The sequence below is a fragment of the Microcebus murinus genome, chromosome 13 (genome assembly GCF_040939455.1).
Source record: "Microcebus murinus isolate Inina chromosome 13, M.murinus_Inina_mat1.0, whole genome shotgun sequence".
Lineage (NCBI taxonomy): Eukaryota > Metazoa > Chordata > Mammalia > Primates > Cheirogaleidae > Microcebus > Microcebus murinus.
The window spans coordinates 64,195,535-64,213,168 of record NC_134116.1 but is presented as its reverse complement, the minus strand read 5'-3'; the positions used below and the strand labels follow the sequence as shown (position 1 = coordinate 64,213,168).

The 17,634-nt window shown below is 34.1% G+C and overlaps 1 protein-coding gene and 1 pseudogene across 3 annotated transcripts in view; one reads left to right on the top strand and one right to left on the bottom strand.

The window, feature by feature from the left end:
- The window catches only part of FNDC3A (fibronectin type III domain containing 3A), a 153,821-nt gene that overhangs the window by 126,440 nt on the left and 9,747 nt on the right, over positions 1 to 17,634 (top strand). For all 3 annotated transcript variants that reach the window (XM_076009457.1, XM_076009458.1, XM_076009456.1), the window contains 9 exons: positions 5,243 to 5,381; positions 6,383 to 6,451; positions 7,365 to 7,483; positions 9,276 to 9,381; positions 9,469 to 9,644; positions 14,068 to 14,181; positions 14,925 to 15,074; positions 15,167 to 15,450; positions 15,559 to 15,771. In XM_076009457.1, coding sequence (XP_075865572.1) covers positions 5,243 to 5,381; positions 6,383 to 6,451; positions 7,365 to 7,483; positions 9,276 to 9,381; positions 9,469 to 9,644; positions 14,068 to 14,181; positions 14,925 to 15,074; positions 15,167 to 15,450; positions 15,559 to 15,771 — 1,370 coding nt within the window. The remainder of the gene's footprint in view (positions 1 to 5,242; positions 5,382 to 6,382; positions 6,452 to 7,364; positions 7,484 to 9,275; positions 9,382 to 9,468; positions 9,645 to 14,067; positions 14,182 to 14,924; positions 15,075 to 15,166; positions 15,451 to 15,558; positions 15,772 to 17,634) is intronic.
- LOC105855974 (CTP synthase 1 pseudogene) lies at positions 192 to 1,164 on the bottom strand (annotated as a pseudogene).

Genomic DNA, 17,634 nt, shown 5'->3' with positions numbered 1-17,634 from the left:
TCTGTTTATTAAATCCTTAGAATTCTACATGTAACACCATGGTGTTGTTGCCATATAAGTACTAAAATGCATACACATCATACAAATATGTGTTAAATTTCTTACTGATCTACTATAAGCAAATCAAATTTCCATTTAAAACTATTTCACTATGGCAGTCACTCAAATACCAGGAGTAGGGAAGTATACAGTCAGAATCTCCAACAAGACAGCAGGCTGTTGCAAAAAACACTCCCAAATAACTGGGTTAGCAGTGGGAAAACATGTCCATAAGCCACTTCTTTACACATCACTGGATTGTAGGAAGTAGAGTTATATACCAACTCCACAATTTCTAGTCGTTCTCCTTCAACATCTTGGCCAACAAACTTCAAGCCTTGCTCTTCGTAACAGTTTTTCAAGGATGGATTTACCCCAAATCTGCCTTGGTACTTCACTTCCAAGTAGTCTGGGTCTCCATAGAGTTTCCTCATGACCAAGTTCTTGGTCTGGAACAGGGTTCTCCTCTTGCCCAGCCTCATGGTTCTGCCCATTTGCCCAGGATTGTGTTCTGGCATGTCTGGCATGTAACCACAGGATGACTGGTCTTAGGGTCAAAATCTGTGGAATTAGCACCTTGCCCCAGCACTTTTCTTGAGAATTCAACCACTGCCAACTGCATTCCTAGGCACACACCCAAAAAGGGCTTTTTCTGTTTCCGAGCCCAGGTGATTGCTTGGATTTTTCCTTCTTTGCCTCAAACACCAAATCCTCCTGGAACTAGCACTTCATGAGCACTACAGAGCTTCTGAAACTTCATGGTAACACATAGGCTCTTCTTCCGAGGTGCTTGGCTCCAAGTCCATTGAAATCTATACTTGATTTCCAATTGTGGTTGATGGCCAGTGCAGAATGCTCCAGAGCTTTAATGACGGAGGCATAGGAGTCTGAGAACTTGGTATATTTGCCCACAAGGGCAATAGAGCAGGTCTCTAGCAAGTGATCATATCTATCAGTCATCTCTTTCCAGGTCATCAGCATTTTTCACGGCTGCCTCTCAATAGGAAGGTCAAGTCTTCAAAGAAAATAATCTACGACCCCTTGCTCCTCTAATAAGGGCACTCAGTAGATGGATGAGAAATCATGGTCACAGATCACTTGCTCAGGTTCAACATGGCACAACATCGATATTTTCTCGGCATCTATGATGTGAGGGGCAACTTTTCATTCTTTGTCCTTTACATTTTTAGTATTTTGAGTGTCCTAGAATTTTTTTCAGTGTAGAGCCTAGAGCTCTAGCATTGGTAAACTTGGTCATATTATACTTCATTTTATGTTAATCATATCCTTATTGTTTCTTAAGAACAATAACATGCTAGTCATCACTTCCTGGATTATAATATTTTTATTATTTTTGCTTAGTGTTCTAAGATATTTTTAAAATTTAAAATTTTATTTTGATATGATTATTTGAAAGAAGAATCTACAATGTAAAGTTATAAAAGGAAGAATGACTGACTGGCTGCCAGGGTCTGTGGACTCTGGACGGTTTTCCCCAAGTAATCTCCTTTATGTTCCTTGTTGTTGATGTACTGATATATCTTTCCAGTGGTCATATTATTGTCCTTGGTGAGGTGAATGTCAATGAACCATCCATAGTTACCCAGGTCAAGGTGTACTTCCCACCATCATCCAGCACAAAAACTTCACCATGCTCATAAGGAGAAAATGTTCTGCATCGTTGTTAGTGTAGGGGTCAATTTTAATTGAAGTTACATGTAAACCATGACTTCAGTATTGTGCCCACACTGCTGGTGATGATTCCTTTTCCAATTCCTGATATAACACCACCAATAACTAGAATGAACTTAATTTTACTTTCTGACCTGAGGCCAGCTTCAGATCCTTCTGTCAGTAACAGAGCTGAGTGGCAGTGCACACGGAGACACTGGCAGCCAGTCAGTCATTCTACCTTTTATAACTTTACATTGTAGATTCTTCTTTCAAATAATCCTATCAAAATAAATTTTAATATTTTAAAGAAATCTTGGCTGGGCATGGTGGCTCACACCTGTAATCCTAGCACTCTGAGAGGCCGAGGCGGGCAGATTACTTGAGGTCAGGAATTCGAAACCAGCCTGAGCAAGAGCGAGACCCCGTCTCTACTATAAATAGAAAGAAATTAATTGACCAACTAAAAATATATATACAAAAAATTAGTCAGGCATAGTGGCACATGCCTGTAGTCCCAGCTACTCGGGAGGCTGAGGCAGGGAGGATCGCTTGAGCCCAGGAGTTTGAGGTTGCTGTGAGCTAGGCTGACGCCACGGCACTCACTCTAGCCTGGGCAACAAAGTGAGACTCTGTCTCAAAAAATAAAATAAAATAAAAAATAAAGAAATCTTTAAAAAAATGCAAAAGAAAAAAAGAAATCTTACAACACTAAGCAAAAATAATGAAAATGTTATAATCCAGGAAGTGATGACTAGCATGTTATTGTTCTTAAGAAACAATAAGGATATGATTATCATAAAATGAACTGTAATATGACCAAGTTTACCAAATGCTAGAGCTCTAGGTTCTACACTGAAAAAAATTCTAGGACACTCAAAATATTAAAAATGTAAAGGACAAAGAATGAAAATAACATTTTAAAGCATAACAAAACAGTATTCTTAAAATTATTTAAAGAGTGATAAAGAAGTAAACAATTCTAATTTTATCCAGTGGTTCACTGGTGGCTGGGCTAGGACTTGCTGTCCAAATTTTTTAAGAAAGGATGAAAGGCTACAGAGGCTAGTAGCCAGTTCCTATAACTCTGGGCCACTGGAGAGCTGATGCCTTGTTTCCTGAATTTCCTGAAAAATAGTTTTTCAAGTAGCAAGGTCAAGGTCTGAGCACCTTGAGCTAGGAACCTTTAGATACTGTGACTTCTTTTATTCCTTGTTTTTGAGGCCTTTTCATAGATGGAGAGAAATCAGAACAGCTAGTATCTGGATTTGTCAACTACTCTTTTGTTACATCCTTGACATTTACTTATATGTTAGCATCTGTAACAGTACATAGTCATGCTTGTACTTCTCATCTTGTCTAGTGTCATTTTATGATCTGTCTTCCTTTCTCCTCTGCCCTAAGTGTGCCCTAGCTAAGTCCTTAACTCTTCTTGGTGTATCCATCTCTCACTTGAATATGTCATCTCTTTGCCTTATATCAGCTGTCCTTTCTGTACTGAAGAATACTAAATCTCCAAACATGTTCTGTATATAACTGCTTTCAGACTCTTTTCTCAGCTTCCAAGCCAAGGTCTATTCTGTACCTAAAAATATGTCTGAAAAATAGCTTTCCCTCTAAGAAACAATTTCCTTAGTTTGGTATATCCTCTTTATATTCCCATTCAGTTTTTGAAACTTACTGCCTTTTACTGCATACTTGAACTGGCTACCTCACCAGAAGGATTTTTCTGAGCACAGCTCATTGTTTACTATTCACTTCTGTTCTTAAGCTCAGGGCTTCCTGTTTTCTCTCTTACCAAGCTTCCCCTTTCATTACTATTGCTCGAGAAGACACCACATCACTTCCATTTGCCATTTCAAAGCCTTCCTGAACCATTTCAGGTCTTAGTAATCTCCTGCCCAATTCTTTTGATGTTATATTATCTGTCTTCTACATAAAAATTCTAAACTCCTTGAAGGTAAGAACTGCATTATACCTAGAGTTCCTAGCACTGTTCCCCCTGTGTGATAGGCACTGAATCAGTGTTTTTATTACTTATAAATTTGGGGAGTAAAAGATTATCTTTATGGCTTTATACTTTTAATTACCTTTATGGCTAACTGAAGAAGATACTCTACAGTACAAGGAGACAGTGCTGAAGTATATAGCCTTAAAAACATAAGCGAATTTTTATGGGCTTTAAAGAGACTATTATTGTAGTTATAAGGTTTAAGTAGATGCTATGCACAACATTGAGAAGTATTTTAAACCTTTTGTAGTCTCATTTGTAAAGCAGCAGAGTGAGAAAAGATATCCTGAAAATCCATCTGAATATGTGAGAGGACTAAGGAAGCTTAAGCAAAATTGAACAATTGGACTATATTTTACAGAGGTCCCATGGGCTGCATAAATTATTTGCGGTGGTAGATTTACTCAGTTCCTCATCCTAGTGTTATGTAGTGTCATAGTTCCCGTCTATGAGTCATTCATTCACCCAGTAATTGTTGAGCATCTACTCTATGCTAAGCATTATTCTAAATGCTAAGAATACAACAGTGACCAAAACAGGTGATTCTAATGGGGTGAATAGACAATAAACAAAAACGAATATCAGATAGTGCTCAATTCATTGCAGGCAAATTAAAATAAGGTGAGGTGATAGGGAATGGGTAATCAAGGAAGTCTTCTTAGAAATCAAGTTTAAACAGATCTGAATAACAAGGAGGGTTGCATGTCAAGATCAGAAAGAAAAACATTCCAGGCAGAGGAAATAACTGCTAGCACAAAGATTCTAGAGTATAGTTTCAAGAGGTAATTAGGGGTGAAATCACATAGGGCCTTGTGGGCCATGATGCAGAATTTAAATTTTATTCTGAGTAAGAGAGGATGCCATTTGCAATTTCTGAGCTGAGAAGTAATAAAGTCCCTATGGCTGCTATTGCAATCAAGATGTCAACTGGGGTTGCAGTCATCTGAAAGCTTTATGGGACTGGAAGGTCTGCTCCCAAGCTCACTCACATGGTTGTTGCCAGGAGCCCTCAGTTCAGTACCATGTGGTCTTCTCCTTGGTAGGGTAGGGAAGTTACACACAGTCATTCTGCTACATTGTATTTGTTAGAGTGAGTCATTAAGTAAAACTCACATGTCAGGGAAGGGGGGTATTAAGCTTTGCTTTTTGAAGAAAGGAGATTCAATGAATGTATAAACATCTTTTTAAACCCCAAAAGAATATTAAAAGAATAAGTAAAGCAAGCCTAAATTAAACCCATCAAGAATCACCGGATTATAGCTTATTCCTTTAATGATTCCTGTTTAGTATCAAAATCTTAGACTTGTATTCCTAGGACTGACTCTAAAAGCAGAGTACACTTTTGCATACTTTTCATGTGTGCCAAGTCCCTATGGAAGACAGGCAATTCTCGAAGAAACAAGCCATCACAGTCTGAAACCATTTTATCATTAGATTGCATCTGTTTGTTTCTCATTACTTTGTCATTAAGCCAATATCATTAAGTATCAAACATTTTATTTCTTTGTGTTCTCATCACAGGTTATTGCTTACAATTCAGAAGGCAAAAGTAATCCAAGTGAAATAGTAGAATTTACTACCTGCCCTGATAAACCAGGAGTACCTGTAAAGCCTTCAGTTAAAGGAAAGATACATTCACACAGTTTTAAAGTAACTTGGGGTAAGATATTATACATATTTATGTATTATTACTTTTGTATTTGATTAAAATAATTTGAATATGAGGGTAATTTTTAAGATATTTGAGTATATTTGTTAAGCCAGTCCAATAAGAAGTAGGAGAGTCATTCATTGGGATTCTTTTTTGTACTCATACATACTAGGTTCAGATTTGATATATGAGGAGCTTGTGATCCACTAAGATTATGAGCAGGGAGAGACAGCACTGTATGAAATGTTGTGAGATTATTAAACTGGGTCATCTGGCTTTCATGAGAAATGAAAATCAGTCATTCATTTAGTGAACACACCTGCTTATATACTAGTTAATGAAAAAGATCATATAAATTTGATTCTTGCTTGAAGAATTCAGACCAATAAAAATACTTCAGTGGTATTTATAAAATATCCAAAAGTTTCAAATAACCTTAAAGTCTAAAATGAATAGAATGTTGTACAGCCATTAAAAATTATTATGGAGGCTATGCACAGTGACTCATGCCTGTAATCCCACTACTTCGGGAGGCTGAGGTGGGAGGATTGCTTGAGGCCAGGAGATTGAGACCAGCCTGGAAAGCATATTGAGACCCCATCTCTACAGAGACAAAAAGTTAGCGTGGCTTGGTGGTGCATACCTGTAGTCCAGCTACTCAGGAGGCAGAGGTGGGAGGATCCTTTGAGCCCAGGAGTTCAAGACTGCATTGAGCTATGATCATACTACTGCACTCCACCCTGGGCTACAGAGCAAGACATCGTCACTTTAAAAAAACAAAAAAATGGTTATAGACAGCCATATTTACAAACATGGAAAAATAGTAAATTAAGTGAAAAGCAGATGACAACAGCATAGAGTAATTAGGTACTGGTATTAATAAGAAAGAGTTGCAGGTAATTCCTTTTTCTTGTTAAACAATCCTAGTTTGGTATTCTGTTTATAGAATTTTCTGCCATTTTTATGTTGTGTGTACTTTGCCTAATACCACTTTTTGCTTCTTTGAATAGACCCACCAAAAGACAATGGAGGGGCAGCCATCAATAAATATGTAGTGGAGATAGCAGAAGGTTCTAATGGTAAAAATTAATTTTTATTTAATTTTTTAATTAAATTAAAAATTGTTAGATTTATTCCAGTCAGTCTGGTTCTACTCTTCATTTCTGTACATTTTACATTATATCTTTTCTTTCCTCTTTCCATATGCTACCATAAAAAGATGTTTACTTCACTTTGGGCTGTCGTTGATTTTTTTTTCCTTTGTTTGTAGCAGTTAGGATTTTGCCTGTTATGACCCACTTTAAATTATTTCCATAAATACAGTTAATCAAATGTTAAACTGCTATACACCTATATTATTACATTCGCATGGTTTTTTTCTCATTTGTTTACATTGCTCAGTCCCTGTGTACCTAGACTAAGTCATTAGATACTATGAAGTCTTCTGAAGGTTGGTTTTATTGTTAGATTTATACTCACATGTATCAGAGAGATATTATCTTCTAAAATATAACTCACATTTTACTAGTTTTTATAATAAATTTATGACTAACGAACTTTATTCCTGAATCCTACATTTACTAGTCTTGTCTTTATTTCTATCAAATGACCTATGTACTGCAAAAAAATAAGGATGTCTTTTAATTAAGACTAAACTTCCTAAAGTATTAGTTCTTTCTATTCTTTCTGTATTATAATGTTATTATTGGACCAGTAAACACATTTAAAATGCTTAATTAAAAGCAAATTATCAATTTAGGCCAAGGTCTGTTACAGAGATATTTCGCTTCCACAAAGCCATGCAGATTTGTCTAGAAAACTGCCCACATAAAGAAAATTAGATCATTTCCAGGAAACCGAAACAAGCTTAAATTGTTTCTGACAAATTACATAAATACTTATTTAGTGAAGCCAGGATACCTGCCGTGTCCATGATACCAGAACGTTAAACATTACCTTGTGGATGATTGAACATGATTCCTAACCTTACAGGAAACAAATGGGATATGATATACAGTGGCGCTACCAGAGAACATCTCTGTGATCGACTGAATCCGGGCTGTTTCTATCGTTTACGAGTTTACTGCATCAGTGATGGAGGACAGAGTGCGGTAATGCTTATATGTAGATTCTCTTTTTTTTTTTTTTTTTAACTTGGCTAAATGAGATGAGATCACCAGATGCCACTTCAAATATTGAAATATATCCACAAATGTAGAAAAGTAATTTCTATAACCTGGGTGGTTAATTTTATAGTGACCAGAATATTCTAATATGATTCTCAGGTCTTAGTGTTCAGTGAATAGCTGTTGTCTGACTGGTATTTAGTTTTAGTTTTAGAAAAACAAATATATGAAAACATTGAAGAATATACTATAAAGATTAATTTTAGGATGATGCTTAATAACCATACTAAGCAGAAATAGAAATAAAATAATTATAGACTGATTTACTATTCCATAAATTGTGTGTCAGGACAAACTAAGAAATACCACTTACTGTTTAAACCTAGTTTCTGATATTTACTTATTTCAGAAAAGTTGGCCATTATTTTATTATTAGAGACCCAATAACCAAAATGGACTTAAAATGTGCCATCTTTATATATAAGACATTTATAATGTTCTAGAGACGTATGTTTTTTAATAGGAGTGATTTTTTTAATAAATTTAATCAAGACTGGTTTCTTGGAGCATTCATAATATTATTTTTCAAAATGGAAATTAATACAATGAAAGTATTCTTTTTTAAAAAATGAAATGTAAACAATTTGCTGAAAATATGAGTATGGTGAAACTGAATGTGAATCTTGCTCAACTGGCTTGTGATTCAGTTCCTTTATTTTATCCTGTAAAAAAATCTGCCTGGATTTAAGAAAAGCAACTACACACAAACACACACACACACACACACACACACACACACACACAAATCCTATTATTCTAATATAGCATTCTAGTATATTATACCTTTCTGAATAAAATGATGACCACATATTTTATTAGTGTTTAAAAATAATTTTAAGTGTAAACCTTAATACCATGCAGGTAGGGAATACGGCACTGGGTTTGATGTCAGTGTTTTTAAGAGAATGTCTAAAATAAAACTAAAAGACTTTTTAAAAAAAATAATAGCATAGAAACTTAAAAGCAATATCATATACCTACAAAGATACCAGATACCTGGAAAAGCTTATGTAGTTTTAGAATTATTTTTAGGTGGAAAAGAAGAAGAAAAGATTATTTTGGAGTAAATAAATTAGCCAGGCATGGTGATACGTACCTATAGTCCCAGCCACTTGGGAGGCTGAGGCAAGAGGATCAGTTGAGCCCAGGAGTTTGAGGCTCTAGTGTACTTGATCGCACCTATGAATAGCCACTGCACTTCAGCTTGGGCAACATAGTGAGACCTCATCTTTAAAAATAAATAAGTAAATCAGTGTTTAGTTTAAAAATATAATACAGTAGCCAAAATACTCTAAACCTCCTGAAAATAAGGCAGACAACGTTTAAAGAATGTTAAAACATCACTCCTTAGAAGAGATTTGTTGATCCCTTTGGACAAGATCAAAAGTATTACCCATTAAGTTGTATTGGAAGTTGTTTTTTTGTTTTTTAATTACAGAAAGAAAAGGAAGAGTTTGTTGGGGTTCCTTTTGCAGTAACTTGCTTTATGTATATAGTAGTTGCATAGTATATTATTTGTCTATGAAAATTTTGAGTTTTAATGATTTGAGTAGGTTTTGATTTTATTCAGAACCTTTTTCCTTTTCAGTTGATAATCAAGTACAATTTCAAATTATTGGCGCAATGTTTGTGTTTTGTATTATTTTTCTTTACTAAAAGCAATCTGATTATTTGGTTTGGGGGCATTTTTGTTTTGCTTTTGCTTTTGTTTTGGCAGGTCTCTGAATCTTTGCTTGTGCAGACTCCAGCTGTGCCTCCTGGCCCATGCCTCCCTCCCAGATTACAGGGTAGACCCAAAGCTAAAGAAATACAGTTACGATGGGGTAATTTCCATTTTGGTAATAAATTATAATTAAATTAGAACTAAAAGTATTCAGCTTGTTAAATTGCATAAATCTTTCTATCTTTAGTACCCCCTCTGGCTGATGGTGGATCACCTATTTCCTGTTATGGTGTGGAAATGTCTCCTGTAGAAAAAGATGAACCCAGAGATGTTTACCAAGGTACTGAAGTAGAATGTACAGTGAGCAACCTTCTTCCTGGAAAGACATACAGCTTCAGACTGCGTGCAGCTAACAAAATGGGGGTAAGAAGACCATGCTGATTGAATTATTATCGCAGTAGTTTTTCATTTTAAAATGTCGTCACACCCATTATGTGATCATTTGGCTTTCGACATGTGACTCCAAATTTCATTCATTCATTCATTCATTCATTCATTCATTCTGAGACAGAGTCTTACTCTGTTGCCCGGGCTAGAGTGCCGTGACATCAGCCTAGCTCACAGCAACTTGAAACTCCTGAGCTTAAGCGATCCTCCTGCGTTGGCCTCCCAAGTAGCTGGGACTACAGGCATGCACCACCATGCCCAGCTAATTTCTTCTATATTTTTAGTTGTCCAGCTAATTTCTTTCTATTTTTAGTAGAGACGGGGTCTCGCTCTTGCTCAGACTGATCTCAAACTCCTGAGCTCAAACGATCCGCCTGCCTCAGCCTCCCAGAGTGCTAGGATTACAGGCATGAGCCACCGCCACAAATTTTGTAATTTTTGATAAGCCTATATTTATAAATAGGAGAGAAGTCAATATATCCCATAATTTAACTGTTATGGAATCTCAGTATTTTCAAATTCCACTTAGAATTTGTGATACTTTGGATTTGGACTTCATCTGAGCCAAAGTTTATCCTTTAGGCAGTGCTAATAGGGTCTACTTAGTCATTTTAAGAGTAGAAGCAAGATCATAAGTACTTAAGTTTTTTGAGCCTGATTATGTGCTGCATTTACTTTCAGTTGGCAACTAATTATAATTCATTTTTTCCCAAGAAAAAAACTTATATTTCAAGCATTTCTTGTTTTGTATGGGTTTTTAAATAATATTATCTATGCTTTCATACTTCTCCATAAAATGGACAAAATAGATGATATATCTGTTTTACAACGGAGGAAACTAGGGCTCAGAAAAGCTAAATATTAGTATCTTGCCCTCAGTCACACAAACTAATAAGTGGTAGAGATAAGCCACAAGCCCCAGTGTGCCACACTCAAGAGCCAAAGTTCTTTCCACTCAGCTATGACACCTCTCGTCTCTCTGCATTAAAGCAGGTTCCCTAAGGACAAAGCAATAATTCCTTACCTCAATTGAGTAACATTCTGTTTTTTTGAACTCTTCTATAATTAAAATTTCACAAAATTAAACTGACAAGTTTGCCCTCCACATTATTTCAGATTTTAGTGAATTGTACCATATTTCAAATCCCGTTGTCCAAGTGAGTTTTGTATTTATATCTATAAACTTATTTTTAAATTCCTGATATGTCAAATTTATATACTTTTTTGGCAGTTCTCACACAAGTCGTTCTTTTCTATGTGAAGTCATCTTGTCAGCCTTATAAGGCTACAATAACCTGACATAGCTGGGATAGCTTTTTTTTGGGGGGGGGGAGACAGGCTGGAGTATAGTCATACTATTCATAGCTCACTGCAACCTCAAACTCCTAGGCTTAAGTGATGTGATAGCACCTTTAATTACTGATACCTTAATTTATATTTTCAGGTTTGTGATAATTTGTCAAAATCACCTTAAGTAAATATTTGCTTTCTATATTTCCAGAGAATATACATTTTAGACCCTTCTAAAGCTATTCTATAATAGATTTTAAGATATAATTTGTGCCTACTATAGACAACTACTATAAACATACCATTTGCAGTTTTATTTTAAATGGGAAGCCATCAAGCATGCTAGAATTGTGAAGCTTTTCCTTATTTTTTTTCTTGTTGACATGAATTAACTTGGCCCCACAATAAAGGGGGGAAAAGCCACGACATTTGTAATGTAAAATTTTTTTTTACCCCTATGGAATTTGAGGAACAGATCAATACTTCAGTTATTATAAATAGTTGAGCTATACCTCAAGTTTCTACCACCCAGTTGCCCTTTCTATGAACTAAATAGAATTATCTATGTGATCGATACGTTTTACCAGGTTGTATTTATTATTGTAAATCATTTGCTGCCACTGACAGTCTGTAAGTCTAAACTATTAAATGATACACTTTTATTTGAAATTTTAATTTTTAACTAAGTGATCAAGTTTTTAAAACTGTTCTATTGTTTTAAATTAAGAACATTTTGAACTAAAACTAGAAACTCTGCCATAGTTCATTGATTATTTTTTTTTACATGAAACAATTATTTACAAGATTATCTCAATATTACTTTTCACAGAGTAGGCACATTATTATTAGCATTTTGCTCTGATTTGTAAATTTGCTGTCCAGTATTTTTAGGTGATATTCATGTGAAATTAAAGCAGATTGTCTAGCACTTTCCTGTAGCTAGTTTTTTTTTTTTTTTCCATTGCTTCTACTTGGATATAGTTACTGTGAGTCCATGAAATATAATAGAAGTGTGAATAAAAAGATATTAAACACTTGGTATTTTTTTAAAAATTCGTCGCAAATGTGATAGAAACTAATATTATGAGGCAGTATAAAATATTTGAAGTGGTGATTTATGAAATAGCCCAGTGTTACCTTAAATGAAATGACATTTCTTGTTTTATATGTGTGATCTTATTAAGTTTTTTTTGCCATTTTCTGAGATTTATAGATTAGCATATAGTTTTAAGCTATATAGATTTTGTGGAAGGATTTTTTAAACATTATTATATAAATTTTAAAATCAGTGTTATCAAAGTGAACCCATCTTGTGTTAATAAAATGTAAGAGTCCTTAATATTTATAATTACCTAGATGAAACAGTTTCTAGAAGTTGGATGTTTTGATTTTGCTGTTTATAGATGTTAGATTAGTACAGATTTGCCTATATTTTTTCACCATATCTAATGATAACTTTTTTCATTAGATTAGTCTTCAAGAGTAGTAGTAGTTGTTGTTATAATTGATTATTATGATTATTTAGTATATAGTTTAGCTATATTCACCACATTTACCCTGTAGATTCATGGCCAAGTTCAAGGTTATTTCAGGAGAGTTGATAACCTTCATTTAAAATCCAACTAAAATTAGTACTGAAAACAAAAGGAAACATCCTTTCAAAATTTACTTTTGTTTCTCTTTGCCGTAAATAGTAGTGTTGATTTTTTTTTTTTACTTTGTGTTTGTTATAAAGCAGTTGCATTCACAATATTATTAGCCTGAGATACTGATAAAAACTTGTATAAATTCCCTGTGCAACATCAGATTTGCAGGTAAAATGAAGCAATTATTAAACTCAAATCCCTGGTACTCTGAATAAATAAACATGATCAAGGAGTGCACTACTTCATTTGGAAAATTCTTTTAAATTTCATTATTAAAATATTATAGTTTTATTTTTAGGGCCTAATGGGTTATTAAATAGTTGATTTCATTTTCTTAAGGTTTATCAACAATATGTATAAAAACTTGATACATTAACATCCCTACCCTTTGGTAAGCCCACTGTTATTTATTAAAATAAAAGTTGTTTTTATGGGTGATTAATACATGTCTTCGTTTCTAAATGAACAATAATTTAATTAACTTTGACTAATTTTAATATTAAATTTCTGTTATCAACTGAATGTTCCCATATAGTTTTCTTAGAAGTCAACATAGCTCTTAAAGATGGGCATTTGACAAAACCACCTAATATAGTGCAGTAATGAGTAGGTTTATTTCTGATAATTGTAGTGATAAGTGTAGTGATAACTGGTAAGTGAAAATACCAATGTGTTGGAGTTTTTGTTTTGTTCGTCAGCTTAAACCACTTCTGTACAGCACTCACCGGCCTCGAAACCTTGCCCACAGCCGGCACTCATAGTCAACGCTCAGCTGTGCGTGTTCATCTGTGGCTATCGACTATAGTCGATGCTTTGTACCAAAGTGGTTAAGAAAATTGACCACTAGACATTTCTGTAATTCTTCTGTATCTCAGGGGAAAGAGTTTGCCAACATTGAATGAAATTTTTTATATTCCAGGTAATATATGCTAAAAGTAATTAGGAGAGAGTGGGCTTTTTGGCATAAAACAGAGAAATCTAATTATGGTATAAAATAAATATAAATTTATAGAGCAGCATATTGGTAAAATTTGATATGGAATGTAATGCCTAAGTATTAAGAAAGAATTATAAAACATAAAAAAATAATAATTTATGCCTACCATCTCCCATACCTTTAATTGGTGTCCATTTTTTTCACTCCTCACATTTCTTCTGACTTATTTCACCTACCTAATTCCCTGATTTCCTGCCCTTCTTACAAAAACCAGTTCATGAAGGAATAAGGGACAGAAGAAACTGTAGTAAACAAAACTTTAAAATTTCTCACACCTTCACTTCCATGATTATTAAATATTTTCACTTTCTATGAATGCTTATAGAAATATATCTTGACCAAATTAATCTTGAAGTACAGGGAAAATATACTTAATTATTAATGAATCTGTAAATATAAAGTTATCTGCAATCAGTTGGCATTTAAGGGTGAGAAATGGAAACACTGGATATATTTCTTTTTCTAGTTTGGACCATTTTCAGAAAAATATGATGTTACTACAGCTCCTGGGCCACCAGATCAGTGCAAGCCCCCTCAAGTGACATGCAGATCTGCAACTTGTGCACAAGTGAATTGGGAGGTATTGTAATTTCCATTGACTTACATTTACTTCCTTAAGTGATTAGAATTATTTATATAAAAGAGTAAAGATACTATTCATTTTTGCTTCCTAAATTATACAAAGAGTAAGTCCTAGTTAAATTCACGTGGTAAAAAGTGAATTCTTTTTTATCTTTGAAGCATTTAAGTAAAGTATATTTGCATTACAAGTATTTAGACTCATGTTCATGATGTGCTTTGTATTTTTATCAAAAGCTTTGTCTCAGTACTGAGATTTCAGCCACTGGTAAGCTTAATGTTCAGAGCAAACATCCATGAGAATTAGTATAATACGGTTTCTCTTATATTTATTATCTCCAGTGTACTTACTATGTATAATAATAATGATGTACTGACTATGTATAATCAGTAATGATAATTACATTTTCAGTTTCCTTTGAAATTTAACAAAGAAAATGTCCTTGTGTGGTTTAACATTTTATATTACTTAATAGAATTATTTTGAAGTATATTTACCTTAAAATACAAAAAGTTATTCTTAGTCATATTTCTACCTCTGATTCAAAAGTTTTTGACCAATCTTAAATTCAGATAGTCTTAATGAGTAAAAATGTAAGATTGAAACATTTTGATTGTGCTTAAATGTTTTAAAGACATTCAAAAGCAATCTGTTTTTAATGTGCTCAGATAAAGAACATTTTTGCCCAAAAGCCACTTGCTCAATGTCAAGACTAAGACCTTTATCCTTGTCTTAATTTAAAGGTTCCTTTGAGTAATGGAACAGACGTCACTGAGTATCGATTAGAGTGGGGAGGAGTTGAAGGAAGTATGCAGATATGTTACTGTGGGCCTGGCCTCAGTTATGAATTAAAAGGACTTTCACCAGCAACTACCTATTATTGCAGAGTCCAGGTAAAGGCGATCAGTCCCTCGTCACCTAAAATGTTTCATTAGCATTTTCATGGTCATGTCTTTGTTAACTTGGAGGCTCTGTTAATTTATAGGCTCTGAGTATTGTGGGTGCAGGCCCTTTCAGTGAAGTGGTAGCCTGTGTGACTCCACCATCAGTTCCTGCTGTTGTGACTTGTCTTCAAGAAATAAGTGATGATGATATAGAAAATCCTTATTATTCACCTTCTACATGCCTTGCAATAAGCTGGGAAAAGCCTTGTGACCATGGCTCAGAAATCCTTGCCTACAGCATAGACTTTGGAGATAAACAGCCCTTGACAGTGGGAAAGGTCACAAGCTATATTATAGACAATTTGCAACCAGATACAACATACAGGTACACTCTAAAAACTATGTTAATTTTTGCCTAGACCAGAAAGACACTTTAATAAAATAGTCATCAACTAAACCTAAGCTTTTTTTTTTTTTTTAATATGGCACTTAGAATACGAATTCAAGCCTTGAATAGCCTTGGAGCTGGTCCTTTCAGCCATATGATAAAATTAAAAACTAAGCCTTTCCCTCCTGATCCACCTCGTCTGGAATGTGTTGCCTTTAGCCACCAGAACCTTAAGCTGAAATGGGGAGAAGGAACCCCAAAGACATTGTCAACAGATTCTATTCAGTACCACCTTCAAATGGAGGATAAAAACGGAAGGTAGGTTTTTTGAATTTTTTAATTGCTTCTTTATGTATTTTCCTAGGTCTTCAGTATTATATATAGATTACTATAGAAGTAAATAAGTTTTTAAAAATAGTGAAGATTGTCATCAGAAATGATTTTTAAGCATACTGTTTTTTAAACATCAGACAATGTCAGTCTGTTTATAATTTGTGAAATGCCAAGAGAAAAAATTAAATGGGCTATACTTTGGTTCTCTTCTCTAACCCATCTCTGTATGATAGTAAAAGAGACTTACTCATTTCTAAAAATTAACTCTTAAGTGTTTATTCCCAGGCAGACAAAATTTTACAGCAAATGATTGTGATTGCCTTAAGGCCTCTGAGATTCTTGAGAGCAGGGATTGTCTCAGTCTCCTCCACACCCCAACACAGGACCTGCACTCTCAGTGAATACAGTTCAGTCCCTCACTTTCAGATCTCATTAGATTCTGATTAATTATGTAGTCCCTTTGCTAATGTCCCTGTCATTCAAATTCTTTTCTTTGCCTCTATCTTTAACATTTTCATACATATGTTGTACATTTCCTATATACCATGCCATATACTGCCCCACTAAATCATGCATTTGAATTATAGTGTCACTCAGAATATTTATAACACTAATTATTTAAATGCCAACTTGTGCTTTTTATTCACATTATGTCCCATATAAACAATACTTTCATAGCTCTTAATCTTCTAATATTATAAGAATTTGAATTTGAATTTTCTCCTTTTCACTCAATTTATTAGAAACAATTTGCATATCTGATCGATTCAGAAATACTAGTAACAGTTTTTCCCAAGGTTTACTTTGTTTTTTGTGTTAGGTTTGTATCTTAGCCAAGTATTCCACAATGGCATATTCATGATGCTTGTACATAAGTACTCTAATCAGAAGTACTTACACATTTAAAATAACATACAGAATAGTTTTGCATACTGTATCACCAGTAAGAACATTCCACAGAACAAACAGCATTGATCATTTCCTGAACTCTGTGTGTCTGTGAATGTTAGCCTTTGTTCTTGGGAGAATTTTATGTACTCTTTGTAGCCTTATCTCTAGAAGGAGGTTCTTTACTTTGCCATGGGTTTTTGGTGTAGCCATTTATCTTTAATATGTTATTATTACTGGGTAAATTTCAATCTTTTCATTCCCTTTCTAGCATTTACATTTTGGGTAGTGCAAGAAGGCTTACTGGAGAAAACAGGTCTAATTAGTGTTTGGTTGAAAGATAATAGAATAAAAATTCTATTAGATATAAATTCTATTACAGAACTTCAAACTTAATACTAGCATCTAGAGAATTATTATAGAGTATGAGTAAGGCTTATGGCCTTTGGCTGTGAAAATAAATTAAAACCTTTTATGATGTTGTAAATTTAATAAATTAAATCAAATTAATATCTTTGGTTACATTCCTTTTCTTTGATTTTTCACAACTATTTACACTTGCTGTGGGGGTATCAGAATGCTCTTTTAGCTGTTCCCTGACCATGGATTTTGTCATTGTTCCAGCTTTTTTCAACAGTGGTGTTACCACTGGTTTTTTTCTTATCACTTAAAAAAAAAATATTTCAGAGATTAAAAAGGCAAGACTTATCCAATTACTGCTTCTTGGAAATACTGTTACTTCGGGTCATTAAAACGGTCAATCAGAAATATTGGGAAGCATTCAACTTATGGATAATATATTAAGAGAAAAGTTTATGATGTTAAACTTCATTGACCAGTTCAGGTGAATAATTTATTGGAAATTATATATTCTCTCATAGTGCTTTATAAATTTCTAGGAAACATCACCAAGTCAGCTAAAATTATGCCTGGGAATTAAGAATTCTCTTTTCCAGTTAA